Source organism: Wyeomyia smithii, chromosome 1 (assembly GCF_029784165.1).
Source record: "Wyeomyia smithii strain HCP4-BCI-WySm-NY-G18 chromosome 1, ASM2978416v1, whole genome shotgun sequence".
NCBI lineage: Eukaryota > Metazoa > Arthropoda > Insecta > Diptera > Culicidae > Wyeomyia > Wyeomyia smithii.
The window spans coordinates 108673069-108697237 of NC_073694.1; the positions used below are offsets into that span (position 1 = coordinate 108673069).

Genomic DNA, 24169 nt, shown 5'->3' on the forward strand with positions numbered 1-24169 from the left:
AATCATCCAATTTCACTTAGTTTCACTGTTCAATATTGCATGATAGAATTGAAAATCAGACGCTTGTATACAAATACTCCACTATATTGAATTCAGCAGTTTCAAATTCCCTTTTCTTAGTATTTTCCGTCTCACTAAATACCGAAACGGGTGGGGAAGCAAATCTGCGATTGGAAGAACGGAAGAAAGAAGGAGATAAAATCATTCACGCTTAAGCCATAAATGATCGTGTTGAAGTGGTTCATTACTTCCGATCGCGGAAACCGAATACCGCGCAACTTATCTGAGGGTTTTCGGAACTACTACTCGTCCATTTCAATTCTGATCGTGAACGAGGCAGCAGTGTGATTAGTTTATTTCGCGTGCGTTTTATAGTAAGTCTTTTGTTAAATGTGAGTGTCCTTCTTAGTCAAGTTTTTCCGTTTCGTTAGGGTTTAGCTAGTGCGGTTAAGTTAGAAGTGCGGTGTTTTCCGTGTTTCGATAAGACGGTTGTTTTTGGCTAAGCGGAGTAGTGGTTTCATCGTACGCGCGGCGGAGTAATTCTTCATTCAACAATTGCTACCGTTTCTTTATGTCGTTTCGGGACAATTCTTCCACAACCTGCCCTGAGGTTTAGGTTTCGTGCTGGGCAAAATTCAACACGACGAGTAGCCCTCTCTGGAGGTGGCGCTTAAGCTACTCGTTTATACGTCCTGGAAGGTATTTAGTAGACGGAAACACATCGCGGCCTGTGGGCCAGCTACAAGGTTGCATCTATGGTGTCGCTGCATAATTATGTTTTTGCATTGATGAGTGCCTATGCTTCATTACGATCCAGATTTTTTTGTAAGATTTGGACCACTGCGACTTTTGTATTGATCTCTTGTGGTTAACGATCCAGATACAATGCTGTTCGATGCTTTTAAACAGTTCATTCAAATTCGGTTGAACCTGAGAAAGCATTTTTTCTCAACTAGAATGATTGCTATTAATATCCACTGCGGTTTGGGTAACGAAGCATTGACATGTTACAGCTATTTAAATTTAATTTTTTCATTAATTTTTAGGAAGAAATTCATTATTGATTGATTATTTCATCCTGTAAACACTTTGAATCAGGAGCAACTTGTCCATAACTAGATGCACCTAGTGCAATGCACATGGAGACGCCGAATAAAAAAACCTAAATTAATCCACCTAGCGGTCAGACCCAGCCTTTCTCATTCAATTTTTTATTTGTAAAAATAGATTTACATGAACGCTTCAATCCAATAAATGTATATTCACCCATTAGGTTCTAAAATATTGATGTTGTAATCTTTACATATAAAAATGCAGTCAAGTCTGTCTGTCTGTCTGATCCATATAGGCCCGACAACCACCGAACCGATCGACGTGAAAATTTGAATGTAAGGGTTTTTGGTGCCGATAAAGGTTCCTATGATAGTTTGAGACCCCTCCCTCTTCTGGAAGGGAGGGGTCCCATACAAATGAAACATAAATTTCTGCACAACTCAAGAACAAACCAAGCAAATGAAACCGAATTTGGCATGTGGATGTTTTAAGGGGTAACTAATACGTCCATAATAGTTGGATGAAACACAAATTTGTGCACATCTCGAGAACTAATCAACCAAATGAAACAAAATTTGGCAGGAAATGTTTTTAGTGGTAACAAATATGTACATAATGGTTTGAAACCCGACTCCCTCTTCTATAAGGGAGGGATCCCATAAAATGAAACACAAATTTCGCACAGCTCAAGAACCAATCAAGAAAATACAACCAAATTTGGTATGTGAATGTTTTTAGAGGTAACAAATATGTCCATAATGGTTTGACGCCCCTCCCTCTTCTGGAAGTACATGTTTCTTCACAAATTTCTGCACATCTCGCGAACTAATCAACTAAATGGAACCATATTGACAGGTGAATGTTTTTAGTGGTAACAAATATGTTCCATAATCGACCTCAGACAACATTTTGGATTGTAAGATGGCAACTTCCGGTTTCTGGAAAACAGCCGAAAATGGCCGATTTCCACCCAATATAATAATATCCGGATGTAGAATAATACACAGGAGCTAAAATCGACCACAGATAGCATTTTAAATTCTAAGATGGCGACTTCCGGTTTCTGAAAACAGCAGAAAATGACCAAATACCACCCAATATGAGTTTTTGTTTAACCAGTATGCCGTTCAAAATCCAGAAATTGTCTCCAAATGCCATTATGAAATCAAAAATGGCGACTTCCGGTGTCGGAAAAACAGCGGCAAATGACCAAATACCACCCAATATGGGTATTTCCGGAACCGTTATGATGCACTGGAGCCACAAATCGACTTCAGACAACATTTTGAATTGTAAGATGGCAACTTCCGGTTTCTGGAAAACAGCCTGAAATGGACGATTCCCATTAAATATTAGTATTTCTGGAACTAGAAAGATACATTGAAGCTAAAAATTGATCACAGACACAATGAATTTTAAGATGGTGACTTCCGGTGTCTGGCAAACAGCCGGAAATGACCAAATACCATTCAATATGAATGTTTTCGGAACCAGAATTACGCCCAGATGACAGAAATTGATTTCACAGGCAATTTTAAAGGCCAAAATGACGACTTTCGGCTTCTGAAAAACAGTCCAAAGTGACCAAATACCACCCAATATGAGTTTTCCTTTAACCAGTATCCTATATACCATTTTGAAATCCAAGATGGCGACTACCGGTTTGTGAAAAACAGCCTAGAATAAACAAATACTATCCAATATGAGTATCTCTGGAACCAGAATGATGCAAGGAGCTAACAATTGACCTCAGGCACCATTTTGAATTGCTAAATGGCAACTTATAGGCAACAGTCGGAAATTACCGAATAATACTCAATATGGATATTTCCGTAAACGTGATGATGCATAGAAACCAAACATTGACCCTGGACACTATTTTGCATTTGAAGACGACCACTTTTAGTTCCTGGAAAACAACCAAAAATACCTCCCAATATGGGTATTTCCGGTGTCAGATTGATGCCAGAAAGTCTGCTGATAATGACAGAATACCACCCAATATGAATATATTCAGAATTAAGGCGATGTACAGAAGCCAAAAGACGAGGATGTTGTCATTTCGATAAACCCAATCATTTCAAACGATTTGTTATTTGACTTTGATCATATCCTATGGCCGATTCGTCGTGCATTTGCAGACTTCAAACAAACCGCAAGGAATCAATGAACTTGGAACGTTCAAATAGTACGACACCGCATTTAAATTATGTTGAGGCCACATATATCGATTAAAGCAGGTATAGTTTTAAATAGTCTTTGAATTTCTCTTCTTTCCATAACTTTTGAGCCATATATCAAATTGTTATGAAGTTTGCTATTTGTAAGTTTGAGAGATGACTCGTTCGTATGACACTAGTTATGTTCAAATAAGTCATGTAATCTTTGAGATAATAGACTCTCGCTGTTTTACTAACAATTTAATACATAACGATTGCTTAAGATCGATTATAATCAAATGAAATGGGAACGTGTAGGGCAGCCTAACTTTGAAACCACGTGTTCAATCATAATTCATCAGTTAACCCTTAACTAGCCCGCTCATCTGATAATAATAATCAAATCGGTTGTGTAGTTTCTGAGATAATGAAGTTTCGTGATTTTCACAAGTCGGCACGTTACAAATGAATTTACAGTTCGATTACAGTAAAATTCAATAGGGTGTTATGTGGCAGCTAGACCATTCATTTGACACTAATTTTGTGGAAAACGGGTCGGCCATCTCTGAGAAAAGTGAGTGAGTTCAAGTAGTCTTCGGAATATGTTCCTTTGCATAGCTGGATTTCACATTTTTAAACATAACAGGCAAAGTAATAGTCCGATTGCAAAACAAATCAATAGGGCCTCATGGGGCAACTAGACCTTCCATTTGATACTGATTTTATGAAAATCGGTAAAGCCATCTCTGAGAAACATGAGTGAGATTAAACAGTCTTCAGAACACGTTTCTTTTCATAACTTTTGAACCACAAACTCAATCTTTATGAAATTAAAAACTTAAGGGTTTTCTAGGTAGCCCGTTCTTTTGAGACCAATTTTGTTCAAATCGGTTGTGTAGTTTCTGAGATAATGATGTTTCATGATTTTCACATTTTTAAACATAACCTTTAAACTAAAAATCCGATTACAATGAAATTCAATGGGGTCTTATGAGACAACAAGACCTTTCATCTGCAATTAATTTCATGAAAATCGGTCCAGCCATCTCTGAGAAAAGTAAGTGAGAATAAAAATCTGCACATACACACACACACACACATACACACACACATACAGAAAATGCTCAGCTCGTCGAGCGGAGTCGAGTGATATATGCCATTCGGCCCTTTGGAGCACTTTTATACTTTCGGTTTTGCAAGTGATTGCTATACCTTTCTAGGAGAAAGGCAATTAATTCCTAATCAAAATTTATATTTAAAAGTTATTTTTGCCTTTTTCCTAGAAAGGTATAGCAATCACTGGCAAAACCGAAGGTTTCAAAGTGCTCCAAAAGGCGGAATGGCATATATCATACGACTCAGTTTGACGAGCTGAGCATTTTCTGTATGTGTGTGTATGTGCAACTTTTCAATCTCACTCGATTTTCTCAGAGATGGCTGGACCGATTTTCATAAAGTTATTCTCAAATGAAAGGTCTACTTGCCCTATAAAACCCTTTTAAATTTTATTGTAATCGGATTCTTAGTTTCTATGTTATTTAACAAAATGTGAAAATCACGAAGGTTTATTTTCTCAGAACCTACACAACTCATTTTAACGAAATTGGTTTTGAATGAACGGGCTACCTAAAAATCCTTAAGTTTTGAATTTTATAAAGATTGGACATGTGGTTCAATAGGTATGGAAAGAAACGTGTTCTGGAGACTATTTAATCTCACTCATGTTTCTCAGAGATGGCTGGACCGATTTTCATAAAGTCAGGAGGTAAAGATGCCCCATAAGACCCTCTTGATTTGTCTTGCAATCGGATTTTTACTTTGCCTGTTATGCTCAATAATGTGGAATTCAGCATTGAAAAGAAACATATTCGGAAGACTACTTGAACTCACTCACTTTTTTCAGAGATGGCTCCCGCAAAGAATAGACGATACGCAGGTGGAACTATTCCTGGATGTGGAAACAAATGGGGAAGAGAATGAGATCACCCCCATCAATTCCCCTCTACCTTCCCCTGTACCACCCCCTTTACCTATCCCTGTATCAAGGGTACCGGAAGTACGGGTAAAAGCTTACCCAGATGCTGAGAAAGGTCCGTTCGTAGTTTACTTTAGGCCCATAAAGAAGCCACTGAACATTATTTAAATCGGCAAAGACCTGGCAAAACAGTTTTCGGACGTAACCGAAATTACAAATCTTGAAACGAACAAACTGCGAGTTGTTGTGAGTAGCTTGAAGCAAGCAAACGCAATTGCTAGCTACGAGCTCTTCACAAGAGAGTACCGCGTGTACATCCCTGCCAAGGACGTCGAGATCGACGGTGTGGTTACCGAAGAAAACCTCACGGTCGATGACATTTTGCGTCACGAAGTTATCTGTTTTAAGAACCCCCTGATTCAAAATGCAAAGATACTTGAATGCAAGCAACTGCATTCAGTATCCATTGAAGAAGGGAATAAGAAATTCCTCCCCTCGGATTCCTTCCGGGTAATATTTGCCGGATCCGCACTGCCGCACTCTCGACAGGAAACATCTTTTCCTTTTTGCCAACCGATGAGGGTACATCTGATGATCCCGTCGAGGGGTGTTCTTATGCCATGCCGGAAGGATCTAGGAAGAGGAGAATTATTAACTCTCCTGATCTTTCTCGCAAAGGTCGTCAGATAACCACTAGCGGAAGAACCAATAAGCCAACACAAAAAGGAAGCGGTGAAGAAAAACCGAAGCAAGTACCTCCCGGTTTAAATTTCAAATCAAATCAAGTGAATCGTCTGGGATAGATCACAGGTGTTGTAGCGTTGGGGTATCACCAAATTAAACCACTTGTATTGAATAATAAACCTTCAATTTTGATTAACTATTCTATATATATTTTTCAACGAGATTTATTTGCACACGCGGGTATAGTGACCGGTCTGATCGAGGGTCATAATCAAAGAGAACAACTAACTAAGCTGAATATAAGTACTAGCTCCAGTCGGAAGCTGTAGAAAGCTACGATTCGATCGCAATCATTTAGGGTGCATTTAAAAAACTACGTAAAATGGAGATGGATTCTAGTTTGGGTTATTTTAACTATTAATAATCTTATAAATAATATGGAATCTAACATGACCGGCCACCTGAAATGAACTATTTCACAATTGTACTTAATTTCTAATCATTAACTGCTTGCTCCGAAGAATCCGCGACGTCTCCAGCATGGTTGGGGGTTACGCTGGTTTCGTCATACTCGTCGAATGCACAAGGTAACGGACACACCTTGCACGATGGTCTTTTGAAAACTCCAGATGATGTTCTCAACAATACAACTCGAGAAATATTATCTCGTCCAGGATAAAGCGCTTCAATACGCGCCAATGGCCATTGAGTGGGTGGCAAAAGTTGATCCTTCAGAATTACCAGTTGACCAACCTTGAGGTTAACCTTTTCCGGATTTATGTAGGATTGTCACTGCAGCTCCTTCAGGTATATTGTTGCACTTTTTGTTGCACGAATTGAAAGCGGTTTAGTCTATTGATCGGCACATTTTTCCAATCTAAATCGGGTATAGCTTGCAAAGATGAACCGAAAAGAAAGTGACTCGGTGTAATGACTTCCATGTCATTGGGATCTTCAGACAAAGGGGCTAGTGGCCGAGAGTTCATACAGCCCTCAATTTGGGTTAATATCGTCACCAAATCCTCGTAGTACAGTGTTGTATTTCCTAGTTGACGACGGAGATGCGTTATCGCCACCTTCACAGCAGCCTCCCATAGGCCGCCAAAGTTTGGCACACGTGGTGGTATAGTATGCCAAGTGATCCCCTCCGTTGCGAGACTATTAGCGATACGGTTATTTTCGGTACGCTTCGTGAGCATTTGATACAGGCCATGCAGTTCATTTTTGGCACCGGCGAAATTTGTACCATTGTCCGAAAAAATCTGTTGCGGGCAGCCACGTCTGGCAATAAAGCGTCTAAGTGCGGACATGAAGGATGCTGTGCTTAAATCGCCCACTAACTCGATATGCACAGCCTTAGTGCTATAACACACGAATATTGCTATATAAGCTTTAATCGGGGATGCTTTCCGACCCGGAGTTTTAACAAAAACTGGTCCGCAATAATCGATTCCAGTGATGGAAAATGGGCGACTAGGACTGAGACGGGCATGTGGCAATTGCCCTATAGGTTGTTTAATCGGTTGAGGATTCGCACGAATGCAGCGATAGCATTTATGAATCGTGTTACGCACTGCTCGCCTACCATTAGTAGGCCAAAATTCATTACGATTGACTGCAAGTGTGAGCGAAACTCCCCCATGTAAGGTTTTCAAATGGATTGACATCAACAGTAAACGAGTAAAGTAATGAAATCCAGGTAGCAGTATTGGGTGCTTAAAATCGTATCCTTCATCCGAAAGTCTGAGCCGGCCAGTAACTCGTATCACACCAGCCATATCCAAAAATGGGTTTAGAAGTTTGAGACTGGATCTCTTAAACAATTGTTTACCTGTTGCCAATTGTTTGATTTCATCCCCAAAGGCTTCTCTTTGTACTAATTTTTCAAGGAGGTTTTGGCAACATTAAGTTCATCAACGGAAAGTACAACGGAGTCTGCTAAATTTTCACCTTTGCAAGTGCGGACAAAGCGTAAGCAATATGCAATGACTCGTATCATACGATGAAAGGAGGAAAAACGGTTTATCAATGTGTCGCTTGAAACTACTGTTTGAATAACAAAGATAGCGGCTTTTCGTTCAAGAATTTCTTCTGGTGGTGTGGTAGATGCTTCCAATTCTTGCTTGGGCCAATGTCCCTCCCCCTCGTGCAACCATTGAGGTCCATATTTCCAAAGTTTGCTGTTCGCTGACAAACCACGGGATACTAAATCCGCCGGGTTAGCTTTTCCCGGCACATGCAACCATTTCGCATTATGGGTTAACTCCTGAATTTCTGCTATTCTATTTTCTACAAAGGTCTTGCAAGTGTGCGGTGACATACGCAGCCAATGAAGTACCACCATCGAATCCGACAAAACCATACTGATGAAAACTGGACGTCTAAAGCCAATTGCACTTTGCGAAAAAGATGGGCTACGGTTTTTGCAGCGCAAAGCTCTAATCTAGGAATACTGCACCTTTTAAGTGGGCTAACACGAGATTTCGATGTCAACAGTTCGATCTTAATTTCTCCAGAGGCACCTATGGTTCTAATGTATACAACAGCACCATACGCTATCTCAAATGCATCTGCAAAGCAGTGCAATTGTATTTCCCCTTCGCCAAATGCGTATCGGTTAATACGAAAATATGATAAATCGGATAATTCCGAGACAAATTTCTTCCACCTTGTTTTCACCTCTACTGGAACCTCTTCATCCCAGTCTATAGCTAACGTCCACAAATGCTGCATCAGCACTTTGGCTCGAGCCACGATCGGGGCTATCAATTCAAGTGGATCGTATCAACGAGCTATCACGGATAAAATGCTTCGTTTTGTAATCGGCTCTACAATTGTATGCGTGCCTAAACCAAATCGAAGTACATCAGATGTGGGTTCCCAACTGATTCCCAGTGTCTTCACTGCCTCCTCCGCGCGAATGATCGAGCAGATTGTGTGTTAATATATTCGAAAGGTAAGTCAGCCAGAACTTCGGGAAAATTGCAGCACCATTTTCTCAAACGGAAACCGCCCAAACTAAGCAACTCGATCATTTGTGTACAAAGTTGGGATGCAGTTTGAATGTCCGACGCTCCACTAATAAAATCATCCATATAAAAACTGTGTTTTAATTCTTCTGCGGCTAGTGGAAACGATTCTCCTTCATCGTCTGCTAGCTGCTTTAACGTCCTGGTGGCTAGAAATGATGATGGTGCTAAACCGTAGGTAACTGTAGTGAGCTGATATTTTTTAACAGGGTCGTTTTGACTGAATCTCCACAATATGCATTGGAGAGGTTGATCATCAGGGTGTATCGAAACTTGGCGGTACATTTTTTCAATGTCCGCCAGTAGTGCAACTTTATACTTGCGAAAACGGATAACCAGGGTGAGTAAATCTTCTTGGATGAGCGGACCGACAAAAAGTGTATCATTCAATGAATAGCCAGTGCTCGATTTTGCTGATGCGTCGAAAACACTTCGAACTTTAGTGGTCGTACTAGTGTCTTTTATGACAGCATGATGTGGGAGATAAAATGCTGTGGAGGGTTCACATTCATCAGCGGATATCTCGCGCATATGTCCTAACGACAAAAATTCCTCAATAAAGGCATGGTATGTTTTCTTTAAATCGATGTTCTTCTCCAGTTTGCGCTCCAAACTTTGCAAGCGGCGGAAGGCGTTATCATAAGATTGCCCTAGCACAGCGGTTCTCAACCTGGGGTACGCGTACCCCTGGGGGTACTCGAAAGCCTTCAGGGGGTACGCGAAAGATAAATCAGTAATGGCGGACAAAGCAATTTTTCTTTATAATACCCCATTTGTTGTTCAATCTTGCTCATAACGTGAAACGGGACGGAACCCAACCATGGGATGACCGATGGCTTCCTCCTGCATACTACCGAATTTTTGAATGCGTCATAAAATATCGTTAATTTCGTACAATAATGTGGAATTCAGCATTGAAAAGAAACATATTCGGAAGACTACTTGAACTCACTCACTTTTTTCAGAGATGGCTCCCGCAAAGAATAGACGATACGCAGGTGGAACTATTCCTGGATGTGGAAACAAATGGGGAAGAGAATGAGATCACCCCCATCAATTCCCCTCTACCTTCCCCTGTACCACCCCCTTTACCTATCCCTGTATCAAGGGTACCGGAAGTACGGGTAAAAGCTTACCCAGATGCTGAGAAAGGTCCGTTCGTAGTTTACTTTAGGCCCATAAAGAAGCCACTGAACATTATTTAAATCGGCAAAGACCTGGCAAAACAGTTTTCGGACGTAACCGAAATTACAAATCTTGAAACGAACAAACTGCGAGTTGTTGTGAGTAGCTTGAAGCAAGCAAACGCAATTGCTAGCTACGAGCTCTTCACAAGAGAGTACCGCGTGTACATCCCTGCCAAGGACGTCGAGATCGACGGTGTGGTTACCGAAGAAAACCTCACGGTCGATGACATTTTGCGTCACGAAGTTATCTGTTTTAAGAACCCCCTGATTCAAAATGCAAAGATACTTGAATGCAAGCAACTGCATTCAGTATCCATTGAAGAAGGGAATAAGAAATTCCTCCCCTCGGATTCCTTCCGGGTAATATTTGCCGGATCCGCACTGCCGCACTCTCGACAGGAAACATCTTTTCCTTTTTGCCAACCGATGAGGGTACATCTGATGATCCCGTCGAGGGGTGTTCTTATGCCATGCCGGAAGGATCTAGGAAGAGGAGAATTATTAACTCTCCTGATCTTTCTCGCAAAGGTCGTCAGATAACCACTAGCGGAAGAACCAATAAGCCAACACAAAAAGGAAGCGGTGAAGAAAAACCGAAGCAAGTACCTCCCGGTTTAAATTTCAAATCAAATCAAGTGAATCGTCTGGGATAGATCACAGGTGTTGTAGCGTTGGGGTATCACCAAATTAAACCACTTGTATTGAATAATAAACCTTCAATTTTGATTAACTATTCTATATATATTTTTCAACGAGATTTATTTGCACACGCGGGTATAGTGACCGGTCTGATCGAGGGTCATAATCAAAGAGAACAACTAACTAAGCTGAATATAAGTACTAGCTCCAGTCGGAAGCTGTAGAAAGCTACGATTCGATCGCAATCATTTAGGGTGCATTTAAAAAACTACGTAAAATGGAGATGGATTCTAGTTTGGGTTATTTTAACTATTAATAATCTTATAAATAATATGGAATCTAACATGACCGGCCACCTGAAATGAACTATTTCACAATTGTACTTAATTTCTAATCATTAACTGCTTGCTCCGAAGAATCCGCGACGTCTCCAGCATGGTTGGGGGTTACGCTGGTTTCGTCATACTCGTCGAATGCACAAGGTAACGGACACACCTTGCACGATGGTCTTTTGAAAACTCCAGATGATGTTCTCAACAATACAACTCGAGAAATATTATCTCGTCCAGGATAAAGCGCTTCAATACGCGCCAATGGCCATTGAGTGGGTGGCAAAAGTTGATCCTTCAGAATTACCAGTTGACCAACCTTGAGGTTAACCTTTTCCGGATTTATGTAGGATTGTCACTGCAGCTCCTTCAGGTATATTGTTGCACTTTTTGTTGCACGAATTGAAAGCGGTTTAGTCTATTGATCGGCACATTTTTCCAATCTAAATCGGGTATAGCTTGCAAAGATGAACCGAAAAGAAAGTGACTCGGTGTAATGACTTCCATGTCATTGGGATCTTCAGACAAAGGGGCTAGTGGCCGAGAGTTCATACAGCCCTCAATTTGGGTTAATATCGTCACCAAATCCTCGTAGTACAGTGTTGTATTTCCTAGTTGACGACGGAGATGCGTTATCGCCACCTTCACAGCAGCCTCCCATAGGCCGCCAAAGTTTGGCACACGTGGTGGTATAGTATGCCAAGTGATCCCCTCCGTTGCGAGACTATTAGCGATACGGTTATTTTCGGTACGCTTCGTGAGCATTTGATACAGGCCATGCAGTTCATTTTTGGCACCGGCGAAATTTGTACCATTGTCCGAAAAAATCTGTTGCGGGCAGCCACGTCTGGCAATAAAGCGTCTAAGTGCGGACATGAAGGATGCTGTGCTTAAATCGCCCACTAACTCGATATGCACAGCCTTAGTGCTATAACACACGAATATTGCTATATAAGCTTTAATCGGGGATGCTTTCCGACCCGGAGTTTTAACAAAAACTGGTCCGCAATAATCGATTCCAGTGATGGAAAATGGGCGACTAGGACTGAGACGGGCATGTGGCAATTGCCCTATAGGTTGTTTAATCGGTTGAGGATTCGCACGAATGCAGCGATAGCATTTATGAATCGTGTTACGCACTGCTCGCCTACCATTAGTAGGCCAAAATTCATTACGATTGACTGCAAGTGTGAGCGAAACTCCCCCATGTAAGGTTTTCAAATGGATTGACATCAACAGTAAACGAGTAAAGTAATGAAATCCAGGTAGCAGTATTGGGTGCTTAAAATCGTATCCTTCATCCGAAAGTCTGAGCCGGCCAGTAACTCGTATCACACCAGCCATATCCAAAAATGGGTTTAGAAGTTTGAGACTGGATCTCTTAAACAATTGTTTACCTGTTGCCAATTGTTTGATTTCATCCCCAAAGGCTTCTCTTTGTACTAATTTTTCAAGGAGGTTTTGGCAACATTAAGTTCATCAACGGAAAGTACAACGGAGTCTGCTAAATTTTCACCTTTGCAAGTGCGGACAAAGCGTAAGCAATATGCAATGACTCGTATCATACGATGAAAGGAGGAAAAACGGTTTATCAATGTGTCGCTTGAAACTACTGTTTGAATAACAAAGATAGCGGCTTTTCGTTCAAGAATTTCTTCTGGTGGTGTGGTAGATGCTTCCAATTCTTGCTTGGGCCAATGTCCCTCCCCCTCGTGCAACCATTGAGGTCCATATTTCCAAAGTTTGCTGTTCGCTGACAAACCACGGGATACTAAATCCGCCGGGTTAGCTTTTCCCGGCACATGCAACCATTTCGCATTATGGGTTAACTCCTGAATTTCTGCTATTCTATTTTCTACAAAGGTCTTGCAAGTGTGCGGTGACATACGCAGCCAATGAAGTACCACCATCGAATCCGACAAAACCATACTGATGAAAACTGGACGTCTAAAGCCAATTGCACTTTGCGAAAAAGATGGGCTACGGTTTTTGCAGCGCAAAGCTCTAATCTAGGAATACTGCACCTTTTAAGTGGGCTAACACGAGATTTCGATGTCAACAGTTCGATCTTAATTTCTCCAGAGGCACCTATGGTTCTAATGTATACAACAGCACCATACGCTATCTCAAATGCATCTGCAAAGCAGTGCAATTGTATTTCCCCTTCGCCAAATGCGTATCGGTTAATACGAAAATATGATAAATCGGATAATTCCGAGACAAATTTCTTCCACCTTGTTTTCACCTCTACTGGAACCTCTTCATCCCAGTCTATAGCTAACGTCCACAAATGCTGCATCAGCACTTTGGCTCGAGCCACGATCGGGGCTATCAATTCAAGTGGATCGTATCAACGAGCTATCACGGATAAAATGCTTCGTTTTGTAATCGGCTCTACAATTGTATGCGTGCCTAAACCAAATCGAAGTACATCAGATGTGGGTTCCCAACTGATTCCCAGTGTCTTCACTGCCTCCTCCGCGCGAATGATCGAGCAGATTGTGTGTTAATATATTCGAAAGGTAAGTCAGCCAGAACTTCGGGAAAATTGCAGCACCATTTTCTCAAACGGAAACCGCCCAAACTAAGCAACTCGATCATTTGTGTACAAAGTTGGGATGCAGTTTGAATGTCCGACGCTCCACTAATAAAATCATCCATATAAAAACTGTGTTTTAATTCTTCTGCGGCTAGTGGAAACGATTCTCCTTCATCGTCTGCTAGCTGCTTTAACGTCCTGGTGGCTAGAAATGATGATGGTGCTAAACCGTAGGTAACTGTAGTGAGCTGATATTTTTTAACAGGGTCGTTTTGACTGAATCTCCACAATATGCATTGGAGAGGTTGATCATCAGGGTGTATCGAAACTTGGCGGTACATTTTTTCAATGTCCGCCAGTAGTGCAACTTTATACTTGCGAAAACGGATAACCAGGGTGAGTAAATCTTCTTGAATGAGCGGACCGACAAAAAGTGTATCATTCAATGAATAGCCAGTGCTCGATTTTGCTGATGCGTCGAAAACACTTCGAACTTTAGTGGTCGTACTAGTGTCTTTTATGACAGCATGATGTGGGAGATAAAATGCTGTGGAGGGTTCACATTCATCAGCGGATATCTCGCGCATATGTCCTAACGACAAAAATTCCTCAATAAAGGCATGGTATGTTTTCTTTAAATCGATGTTCTTCTCCAGTTTGCGCTCCAAACTTTGCAAGCGGCGGAAGGCGTTATCATAAGATTGCCCTAGCACAGCGGTTCTCAACCTGGGGTACGCGTACCCCTGGGGGTACTCGAAAGCCTTCAGGGGGTACGCGAAAGATAAATCAGTAATGGCGGACAAAGCAATTTTTCTTTATAATACCCCATTTGTTGTTCAATCTTGCTCATAACGTGAAACGGGACGGAACCCAACCATGGGATGACCGATGGCTTCCTCCTGCATACTACCGAATTTTTGAATGCGTCATAAAATATCGTTAATTTCGTACAAAGCAGTCGCGCAACCTCTCAAACTAATTATTCTATTCTCTTAACACTAATAAACATCGCGATCGTAACTAATTTACACGAAAAATTTACCGGAATGATCTGAAACTTACCTATAAAATGTAACACCTCGAAAAATCCCGGTTTTTGTTCTTTTCTAGTTTCAAGTCAATTGTGTGTTAGGTTGTGCGCCAGTGTTGTCAGCATTATCAGCAGCAAGCTGCGCTAGCATATCAAAATGTTCAAAATTATGATTCTGTTGAATTTTGTGGTAACAAAAAAATTGAATATTTGGTAACCATGTACTGTTAACTATGATAAAATAATGCTTGGATTCCGTCCCGTTCCACCTTAAAACACGACTGTAGTAATCAAATTAACCATAGTTTCATTTGAAACTTGAACTAGACTACCACAGCATGATCTACCACTACTCTGCGAAAACATTCCAAGCCAGGGGGTACAGTAGATATGATAAATATCGCCAAGGGGTACGCGGACAAAAAAAGGTTGAGAACCGCTGCCCTAGCATATTAGAAAAACCGTCTTTTTTGGGTATTTGACCACATATCGGTTCTCTCTTTTGATGGCGAACAGAGTAGTTGATGTTATTTTGTGGTGATACATAATTGTTAATTTACGTGTGAAATAGTGAAGTGATTCACGGTAGATATATTCTAACGTGTGTCGGTAGTGAATCTACAAAAGGCTAAGTACAAGAACAGTTGCTTTAAGCAGCAAGTTCGCGTTAAAGTTTGTTAAATAAAATCCCCCCCGACGCTTTCAAAGCAGCGGTGGTGGCGATCATTTTTTTTTTGCCTCTGTCTCTTGTTTCTCTGCATGTCTATTGGTATAGCGTCCCGTGTTAACGTGTGTTGTGTGCGATGATTTGCTCTGGCTGTGGAACGGCAATTGTCCTATCGGATTTGCCGTTGAAATGTGTGGGCTTCAACTGTGCACGTTTGTTTCACTACAAGTGTACTGGACTCACCAAGGCAACGGCAAAGATTGTTACAGATAACGATAATCTTTGCTTCAAGTGTGACGAATGTTTATCAAACCAGTGTTGTGATGGGCAACATTTGATACCGGACATCAAGCGTATTGAAGAAGAGATGAAGAAATTCTTTTCTCTCTCTGATTCGGTCATTGAAATGCGGGATCAAATATCGGCCCAGATAAACAGCGCGTTGATTTTTGGTATGGAACAGTTGAGAATGTAAATGAATCTCTTGAAAAATTATTTTGTGAGAAATTTGATAAATTGAAGAATTCGGTTTTGGAATTATATACGCGTCAAAATAAAGTTGCAATTAATGATGCCCGCGCGCGGAATGGGACGGTTCCTTCTGAATCGGACCAAATCGGCAAGAAGCGTAGAATTGATGACGATAATAGTGATGATGTTTTTGATGACGGCGTGACTTTTGCGCAAGTCGTGAAAGGTCGTCGTAAAAGTATTAAAACGAGTATTAGTGATAATTATAATATAAATAATGGTTTTAAACCTGTTAAACATAAGACTCGTCCGGTCATTGTGATCAAACCGAAAGAGTCCAAACAAGCTTGCGAGGAAACTAGGAAGTTTTTGAAAACTAACTTAGATCCAAAAACACACAAAAAGTAATTTTAGGAACGGTACAGATGGTTCCATTTTTGTTGAATGCGCTGTTGGCGAAAATATTGATAAGTTGAAAAATGGCATTGAAAGCAATCTGGGTGAAAATTACAGTGCTGTTGTTCCCACGTCGGTGCCGAGATTGAAAATAGTGGGCATGAGCGAGAATCTTTCTCCTGATGTTTTCATTGACTTTTTAAAGAGTCAAAATGAAGGTATCAAAATTAATGATGTAAAAGTAATAAATTCGTTTGAAAATCCACGCTTTCGGTATAACAAGTATAGCGCGGTAATAGAGGTTGATTTGGAAACGCATAACAGCTTGTTATCTGCTAAGCAAGTAAATGTAGAATTTGATCGGTGCTTAGTATTTCCCGCGGTAAATGTTTTGAGATGCTTCGAATGTGGAGAATTTGGGCACAAGAGCATGGATTGCAAGAATTGTGATACGTGTTCCAGGTGTAGCCTAAAACACAAAACATCTGAATGCACGTCTACTGTTTTTAAATGCGTTAATTGTTTAAAGACGAATAAAGAGCGTAACATGAATTTGGACGTCAACCATGCCGCATTTAGTTTAGAATGCTTGATTTATAAAAGATTATTCAATCAAAAGAAAAGCAGCTTGCATTTCAATAAATAGCAAACAAGTTCCAAGAAGAATGTGAATAAGTTTAATTTTTGTATTTGAATATTGCGGGGTTGACAACAAACTACGTTGCATAACGTCAGATTGTTGAAGATAAACGTCCACTTTTAGTGTTTTTATCATAGACTCACATTGTCGATATTGAAGCATATGACCAATATAGTATTCCGGGATATAATGTGGCTGCTTGTTTATCACATTCTAGACAAACTGGCGGTGTTGCTATTAAGGTCAGAGAATCAGTTCAATTCGAGCTTCGCCGAAACGAAGCGAAGGATGGCAATTGGTTCTTGGGCATGACAGTAGTACGTGGTATGAAGGTGGGTAATTTTGGTGTTTTGTATCATTCTCCCAATGCTAGTGACCACCGTTTCCTTGAAATATTGGAGAACTGGCTTGATGAATTTCTCGATTATAGTAAATTAAATATATTGACTGGCGATTTCAATATCAACTGGCGAGATAATATAAATTCGAATCATTTGAAGCGTTTAGTAGAATCTTTCAATTTAAATCAAAGTGTTGATGAATATACACGTATTTCCCAGCGAAGTAGAACTTTGATTGATCATGTCTATTCCAATTTGGATTCCATTTGTTCAGTAACCGATTCTGATATGAAAATAACCGATCATGAGACATTAGTAATCACTGTATTAGATAACTTGAATGAGAATAAGGATTTTAAAACATTGAAAAGCTGGAGAAAATATTCGAAACAGGCTATTTCGAATCTTGTTGAAAGAAGCTTGGATTTTCCAATCGCGTCCGGTAATTTAAATGATTCTGCGGCCTTTTTTTACTAGTATTTTGAAAACGTGTACGAATCAATTAGTTGAACATAAATTTGTATCCTTAAAGAACGCGAACAGCTGGTACAATTTGGATCTCTTGCGTCTTAAGCGCAAAAGGGATAAATTGTACAAAAAGTTTTGTAGATCAAACAATCAGAGTCATTGGAATGAGTACACAATTGCGCGTAATAAAAATTCACAAGCGTTAAAAAAGACGCGTTGTGAATATATCCAGAGAAAGATTACTCAGCATCAAAACAACAGCAAAGAGTTATGGAAAATTTTGAAATCTTTATTAAAACCTAGTGATTGTAAACCGCGGTCCATAACTTTTGATGGCACATTAGAACAAACAGAACAAGTAATTGCTAGTAAATTTAATGATTATTTCATCAATAGTGTTTCATTAATCAATCAATCACTTGAACTGGTCGATGAACCGGATGAAATAAAACAGCCGACTACCGTTAATAGTAGATTTGATAGTTTTCACCCAATCACAATGGATGATCTTAAAAATATTTGTTTTTCATTAGGTGAAACGGCTGGAGTAGACAACGTAAATGCTAGGGTTATTCAAGATTGCTTCAATGTTATTGGTCACACTCTGCTGAACCTTATTAATGAATCATTGCTACCTGGGCACGTGCCCAAAGTGTGGAAAGAATCGTTGGTTGTTCCGATTCAAAAGGTTGCTGGAACGATTAAAGCCGAAGAGTTTCGTCCCATCAATATGTTACACACGTTAGAAAAGATATTAGAACTTGTTGTTAAAGGTCAGCTGTTAGAATATTCAAATAGTAACTCGTTATTAATTCCGGAACAATCTGGCTACCGGAAAGGCCATTCGTGTGAAACCGCGTTGAATTTAGTTCTTGCAAAATGGAAAGATAACGTAGAGAATAGAGACACAATAGTTGCTGTTTTTTTGGATCTGAAACGCGCTTTTGAAACAATTTCTAGGCCCTTATTGTTGAACACAATCAAGCGCTTTGGAATTTCGAGTACTGCATTAGGATGGTTTGAAAGCTATTTGTCTGACAGAACTCAACGGACTGTTTTTAATGAATCTGTATCTGGTCCCGTGGAGAATGATCTTGGAGTTCCACAGGGAAGTGTATGAGGGCCCTTTTTGTTTATTATATATATAAGTGACATGCGACGAGTTTTACGTTTTTGTGACATAAATCTTTTTGCCGATGACACCGTGTTGTTCTTTGCAGCTAAAAATTTAGAAGAAGCTGCTTTACACTTGAATGAAGATTTACGTTCTCTAAGCAGATGGCTGAAGTATAAGCAATTGAAATTGAATATTGATAAAACTAAATTTATGATTTTCTCGCGCACCGTGGTAAATGACGATGTCTCTGTTATAATAGATGATGAGACAATTGGTCGCGTTCGGGAGATTAAATATCTTGGCGTGATTATTGATGACAACCTAAAGTTCAACGCTCACATTGACAATGTCATCAAGAAAATTGCCAAGAAGTATGGAATATTATGTCGTTTGAAAAACGAATTAACAATTAGTAGTAAAATACAGCTATACAAGTCAATCATCTCGCCCCATTTGGATTTTTGCCCCACCTTTTTGTATTTGGCCAATAACACACAATTTTTGAGGTTACAGCGTTTGCAGAATAGAATAATGCGTTTGATTTTAAATTGTGATAGATTAACTTCCTCTGCTTTTATGTTGGACGCTTTGCAATGGTTATCCGTGAAGCAACGAATTGTTTATTTGTCTATGGTGTTCATTTTTAAAATAATTAATGGTTTGCTACCTCAATATTTGTGTGATCGAATTGAAAGAGGAAGTGATTTTCATAGATATAACACTAGAAACGCGGATGAAATAAGAACACCTTTCTTTTTAACCAGAGCTTCACAGAATTCATTATTTTATAAAGGTATAATTTTTTTCAATTCGATGCCAAGACATGTTAAACGTGGCACCAACACTTGCGGAGTTCAAGAGACAATGTATTTCACACGTGAAAGTTTCTGTTGTATAGAACGAAATTTAAAAGCTTTTAACAATGACGAGAGTTTATATGACGAAGTTTAAACAACGGATTTATTTTGGATGAAATATTTATTTTTGGAAACCTATTTATTTATTGATTGTTTAATTGAAGCCTGTAACTGACGAAGTTTTTTACGAACGGATATGATTGTGTTGTAAAATTTTATTTATATTTTATATTAGATCTTTTTTTTTAACATATAATGACAAAACTACTGTGTTCGTCGCGGTGGTGATGATGGATTTTTTTCCTTTATGTTGTAACTTAAAAAATAATAGAAAGTGACTACATAAGTTTGAGCCTCGCGCGCGTAAGTCAGATATAAATGGATTCTTCTACAATTGAAACTCAAATTGTTATTTGAATGCTTAGAGAATATGCATGAAGTAGTTGTGGTTAGTCTGACTGAGTTGTGGTTAGTGTAACTCTACAGCAATTCACGTCTTTACCGATGTTTTACAGTTACAGTTTTTGAAGAAGTTTATATCTGGAAATGGAATCAGTTCGTTTTTTTTTTTGTATAACTGATTGAAATTGTGATTACATTAATTATCTATAGATAAATCGTCCAGCTCAAACCTTTGTAGGGGTATGTGGCGGGACCATCATCATCATCATCATCGACCTGTAGTGTCTCTATCCACAGTCTGTTTGTAAAACTCTTCACAATACTGTTCAGTAGGGGTTGCTGTAGAAATATTAATCTCTTCGATCTTCCAAAAGCGTTCCAAATTCCGATCAATTGACTCTAGCGTATCTAAAGTAGATAAACAGCACATCAGTGCACAGTGGGGAACCGTTAGCCATCAGCCAAAAAAAAATTTTTTCGTTAGCTTTTTTTTCGTATTTTTCCGTTATTGCTACACTGCCGTGAGATGACATTGTGACGTAGATCCAAGTGATCAGTTTTTCAGTACGACCCAAAAACGAAAGAATTCTTCGTCACTTTTGTATGGAAATGTGTGCCAACGTCACTTTGATTTTATTTTATTTTATGCAACGTACGAATAAGTAACAACGAAAAGGAAGATACCAAAAGATAGATCTTCGAATAATGAACAAATTGGCATGAAAAACTCATATTCGAGAAAGTGGCACTTACGTCACTTTATCATCTCACGGCAGTATAACATTCAAGTGTCTAAATCCAAAATTTGGGCGTAATATAATGAAATTTGAATTTTTTATGACTTTTCAAAGCTTGGCGAACTGACGTTTTTTGTCTTTTTTTTTTTTTTTGAAAAAAAAGTACATTATTTTGAAACGCTCTGTAGCTTCAATGATAGCTTGGATTTTTTTGACGTCAAAGGAAAAGTTGTAAATATTGTGAAAAACAAACCCTTTTCATTAGATATTGTAAAATTTGGTTATAGTAGGCCTGACACTAAAAAAATTTAAAAAACACGTGATTTTTTGTAGAAAAGTAGCTTAAAAGTTTAGTTGCCGCAGTTTGCCACGGTTGTGACTACATTCAAAATTTAGAGAAAAACGTAAGCTTTCAAATGCATACTGTCCGCTGTAGCGCAAAACTGCGCAAATTGTCACTTTAGTGAAAAAAGCGATAGCAGATTTTTTTTTAGTTTTTATTTTTGAAGTTGAAATTTCATCCAGGATTAATTTTAATCATAACCATGATACCCCATTAATGAAAATTTATGATATCGTACTCAATCCGTAAGGATAAAATATAAATTTAGGCAAAAATCACAAAATTTATCAATAAAAAGTTATAAAATAAGTGTTAAACAAGAAAACAGTAAAAAAATCTTTATAAAATTTTAATTAGTCAAACTTTATCACTTTCTACAAGTTAAAAACAGTATTAAAAACATTCAGCCCTTTTCAGTTCCTGATAATGAAATTCGCTAAACTGATTGAAGTGTCAAACACCAGCAGCAAATTCACACCATCAAACTCCGGCTAAAAATAGCCCGTTTGAAGATTACTTTTGCTTCGCACTCGTTTGCATACAAAAGTAAAGCACACATTTTGCTTTATGAGAAAAAACAAAGAACAGTCTTCCCCCTTCGCATCTTTTCGTATTCATTTAGAACGTTGTGTCATTTCAGTGTCTTGGTTTTCAAATTCCTAAATTCGTTGAATTTTATTATGGAGCCTTCAACTTCAGCAGCACTACCTAATTCAATGTCTAGTAAGTTGTCAATTCATGGTGTTATGCATGTATTAAAATATCCTCTTTCAACCATAGAAACCGGATTAGGAAGATAACATATATATGAAACAATAAAACATCGACAATCAGTAGAAGAAATGAAAATTGCAGCGAAAGACATTTTTCCTGCTGATGAGTATAATGAACATCCAATTTTCTGGAAACAATTCAACACAAGATTTAACGATCACAGCGGAAGATGATGATGATGATGACTTTTTCAATTTGTAATTAGTTTGTATTAATTATGTTGTTTTAGTTTATTTAAAAAAAAAAAAAAAAAAAAAAAAATATATATATATATATATATATATATATATATATATATATATATATATATATATATATATATATATATATATATATATATATATATATATATATATATATATATATTTATATATAGGCGAAATTTGTTAAGTTCGAGGGGTCGTCCATGAATTACGTTTTTTTTTTTCAATGAGGAGGACGCCCGGTGGCAATACTTGTGGTCAAAGATCATATAATTCTATAAAAAAGGAAAAAAAGTGCTAAAAATATCAAAAATTGGATTTCGTGCTTTATGGACGGCCCCAAACAAAAAATGGATGCCAAATTCGTGTTGAGCATCCCAAAATTATGTAAATACCAAGTTTTTGTCGCGTTTATCGACACTTTTTTTGCTTGGCCAGCCTTTGTATGGAGTCGCCCCACTGTGCAGTGGTCGGGAATCAGTCTCCGTATCAACCCTACCCGAGACGAGCCAGCCAAACACACTCTCAACAAGAGTTGGTGATGGGTTACCTATTTCCATCCGGCCACCCTTTAACAGTGTATAAAAATGTTCCGCACCTATGATGAGATCCACTTTTCGAGATACATTGAATTCTGGGTCTGCAAGAGGTAACTCACTAGGGATGGACCATTTATTTGCGGCAAAACTAGTTGAAGGCAAATGGGATGTTATATTGCGTAATACCAAACAATTAATTGTACATGAGAAATCACCGAATCTCGATTGGATCTCAGTTGCTACTGAAGCAGTCACTCGGGTTTTTGATTCACCAACACAAAAGACGGATTGGTCAATACGATGTCTGGGTAGACGAAGCTGCTGACAAAGACGCTCGCTCATCACATTACATTGCGATCCCGAATCTAATAGTGCGCGAGCCAAATGTCCCCTTCCGAAACCATCAGTAATAACAAAAACAGCAGTCGAGAGCAAAACATTTGAATGATTTGAAATGATTTTGCTCATTTGGAGTATTTCGTCTGAATACACAGGTGGTTCCTAAAGCTGCTTAGAATATGTTCCCTACCCTACGTTAGAATATTCTTTGTTAAGCTGAAAACAAAAATATATCATCTAACAATGTTGAAATGTGAACAAATATTCCGAATAGATCTTAGTGAATCGACAAAATATTCAGAAGCATTCGCTGGCTCTTAAGCTTCTATAAATTTGTATTTTCAGAAATCTATCATTCAGATTATTTAGTGAATAGCGAAGATAAAATGCAAAAAAATCTTATGACCAAATAAATTTTCTTTTTGAGCGTCTTAGTAGAATGGAATTGAATATTGAGAATAGGTTATGTTTCCATTTAATTCTACTACAAAAAATCGAATACTGCTTTATTTAATCCATCAATTGAATCCTTAGTGGAGCCCAATATTGTTTTGAGTTGGGTATTCCTACTAGTGTAGACGATATCCATGCCAAATCTTTTGAATTTTGAGTGAAATCGACGTGTTAAGGCCCCATCATATTCCACAGCTATTCTTTTCAGGACTTCTGTAATTGGGGTGAGTTTTGTAAAAGATTCTCTAAATTGAATTCGCTTCTTTTTGTTTATAATGGCTTGAATGGTGCTCTTATTATAACCATTTACCTTTGAACTTCGAAAATGTATTCCAATTCCTTTTTCCTGGCTATTTTACTGAGGGGGGTAGGGTTTCCATCCGATGTATCATGTAGTGGAAGGATGGCATTTTATGCTGGAAGGAATGACTAGAAGTGGTGGGTATTACCCGTTTTGTGTTCGTGGGCTTCCTAAAAATCTCAATTTCTAAGTCCTTAGACTTTCTAACAACAACAACGTCTAGAAAGGGAAGACTATTGTTTTGTTCCTTTTCAATCGTAAATTTTATATCTCTGTGGATATTATTAAGAGATGTGGTGGTGGAGATATGTGGATGATATTTTTTGTATTTTGAAAGAGACGGAACTTGAAGCGTTTTTTACATCTCTTAATAATATCCACAGAGATATAAAATTTACGATTGAAAAGGAACAAAACAATAGTCTTCCCTTTCTAGACGTTGTTGTTGTTAGAAAGTCTAAGGACTTAGAGTTTGAGATTTTCAGGAAGCCCACGAA

General features: G+C 38.7%; 3 protein-coding genes across 3 annotated transcripts in view; all 3 read right to left on the reverse strand.

Moving 5' to 3' along the window:
* Positions 1 to 20381, reverse strand: part of LOC129718617 (E3 ubiquitin-protein ligase UBR1) — a 504745-nt gene extending 484364 nt beyond the window's left edge. Inside the window, exon 1 of the mRNA XM_055669553.1 lies at positions 20214 to 20381. The gene's annotated coding sequence lies outside the window, so the exon portion shown is untranslated. The remainder of the gene's footprint in view (positions 1 to 20213) is intronic.
* On the reverse strand, positions 6675 to 7649 carry LOC129717058 (uncharacterized). Its single transcript, XM_055666902.1, has one exon. It carries the CDS (start codon positions 7647 to 7649, stop codon positions 6675 to 6677), a length of 975 nt encoding a protein of 324 aa, XP_055522877.1.
* On the reverse strand, positions 11425 to 12399 carry LOC129717059 (uncharacterized). Its single transcript, XM_055666903.1, has one exon. The coding sequence runs from the start codon at positions 12397 to 12399 to the stop codon at positions 11425 to 11427; it is 975 nt and encodes a 324-aa protein (XP_055522878.1).
* Positions 20382 to 24169: the final 3788 nt, after the last annotated feature.

Excerpts from the sequence above, each read along its gene's own strand:
- LOC129717059 (XM_055666903.1), bottom strand. The coding sequence starts at position 12,399 with ATGGCTGGTGTGATACGAGTTACTGGCCGGCTCAGACTTTCGGATGAA.
- LOC129717058 (XM_055666902.1), bottom strand. The coding sequence starts at position 7,649 with ATGGCTGGTGTGATACGAGTTACTGGCCGGCTCAGACTTTCGGATGAA.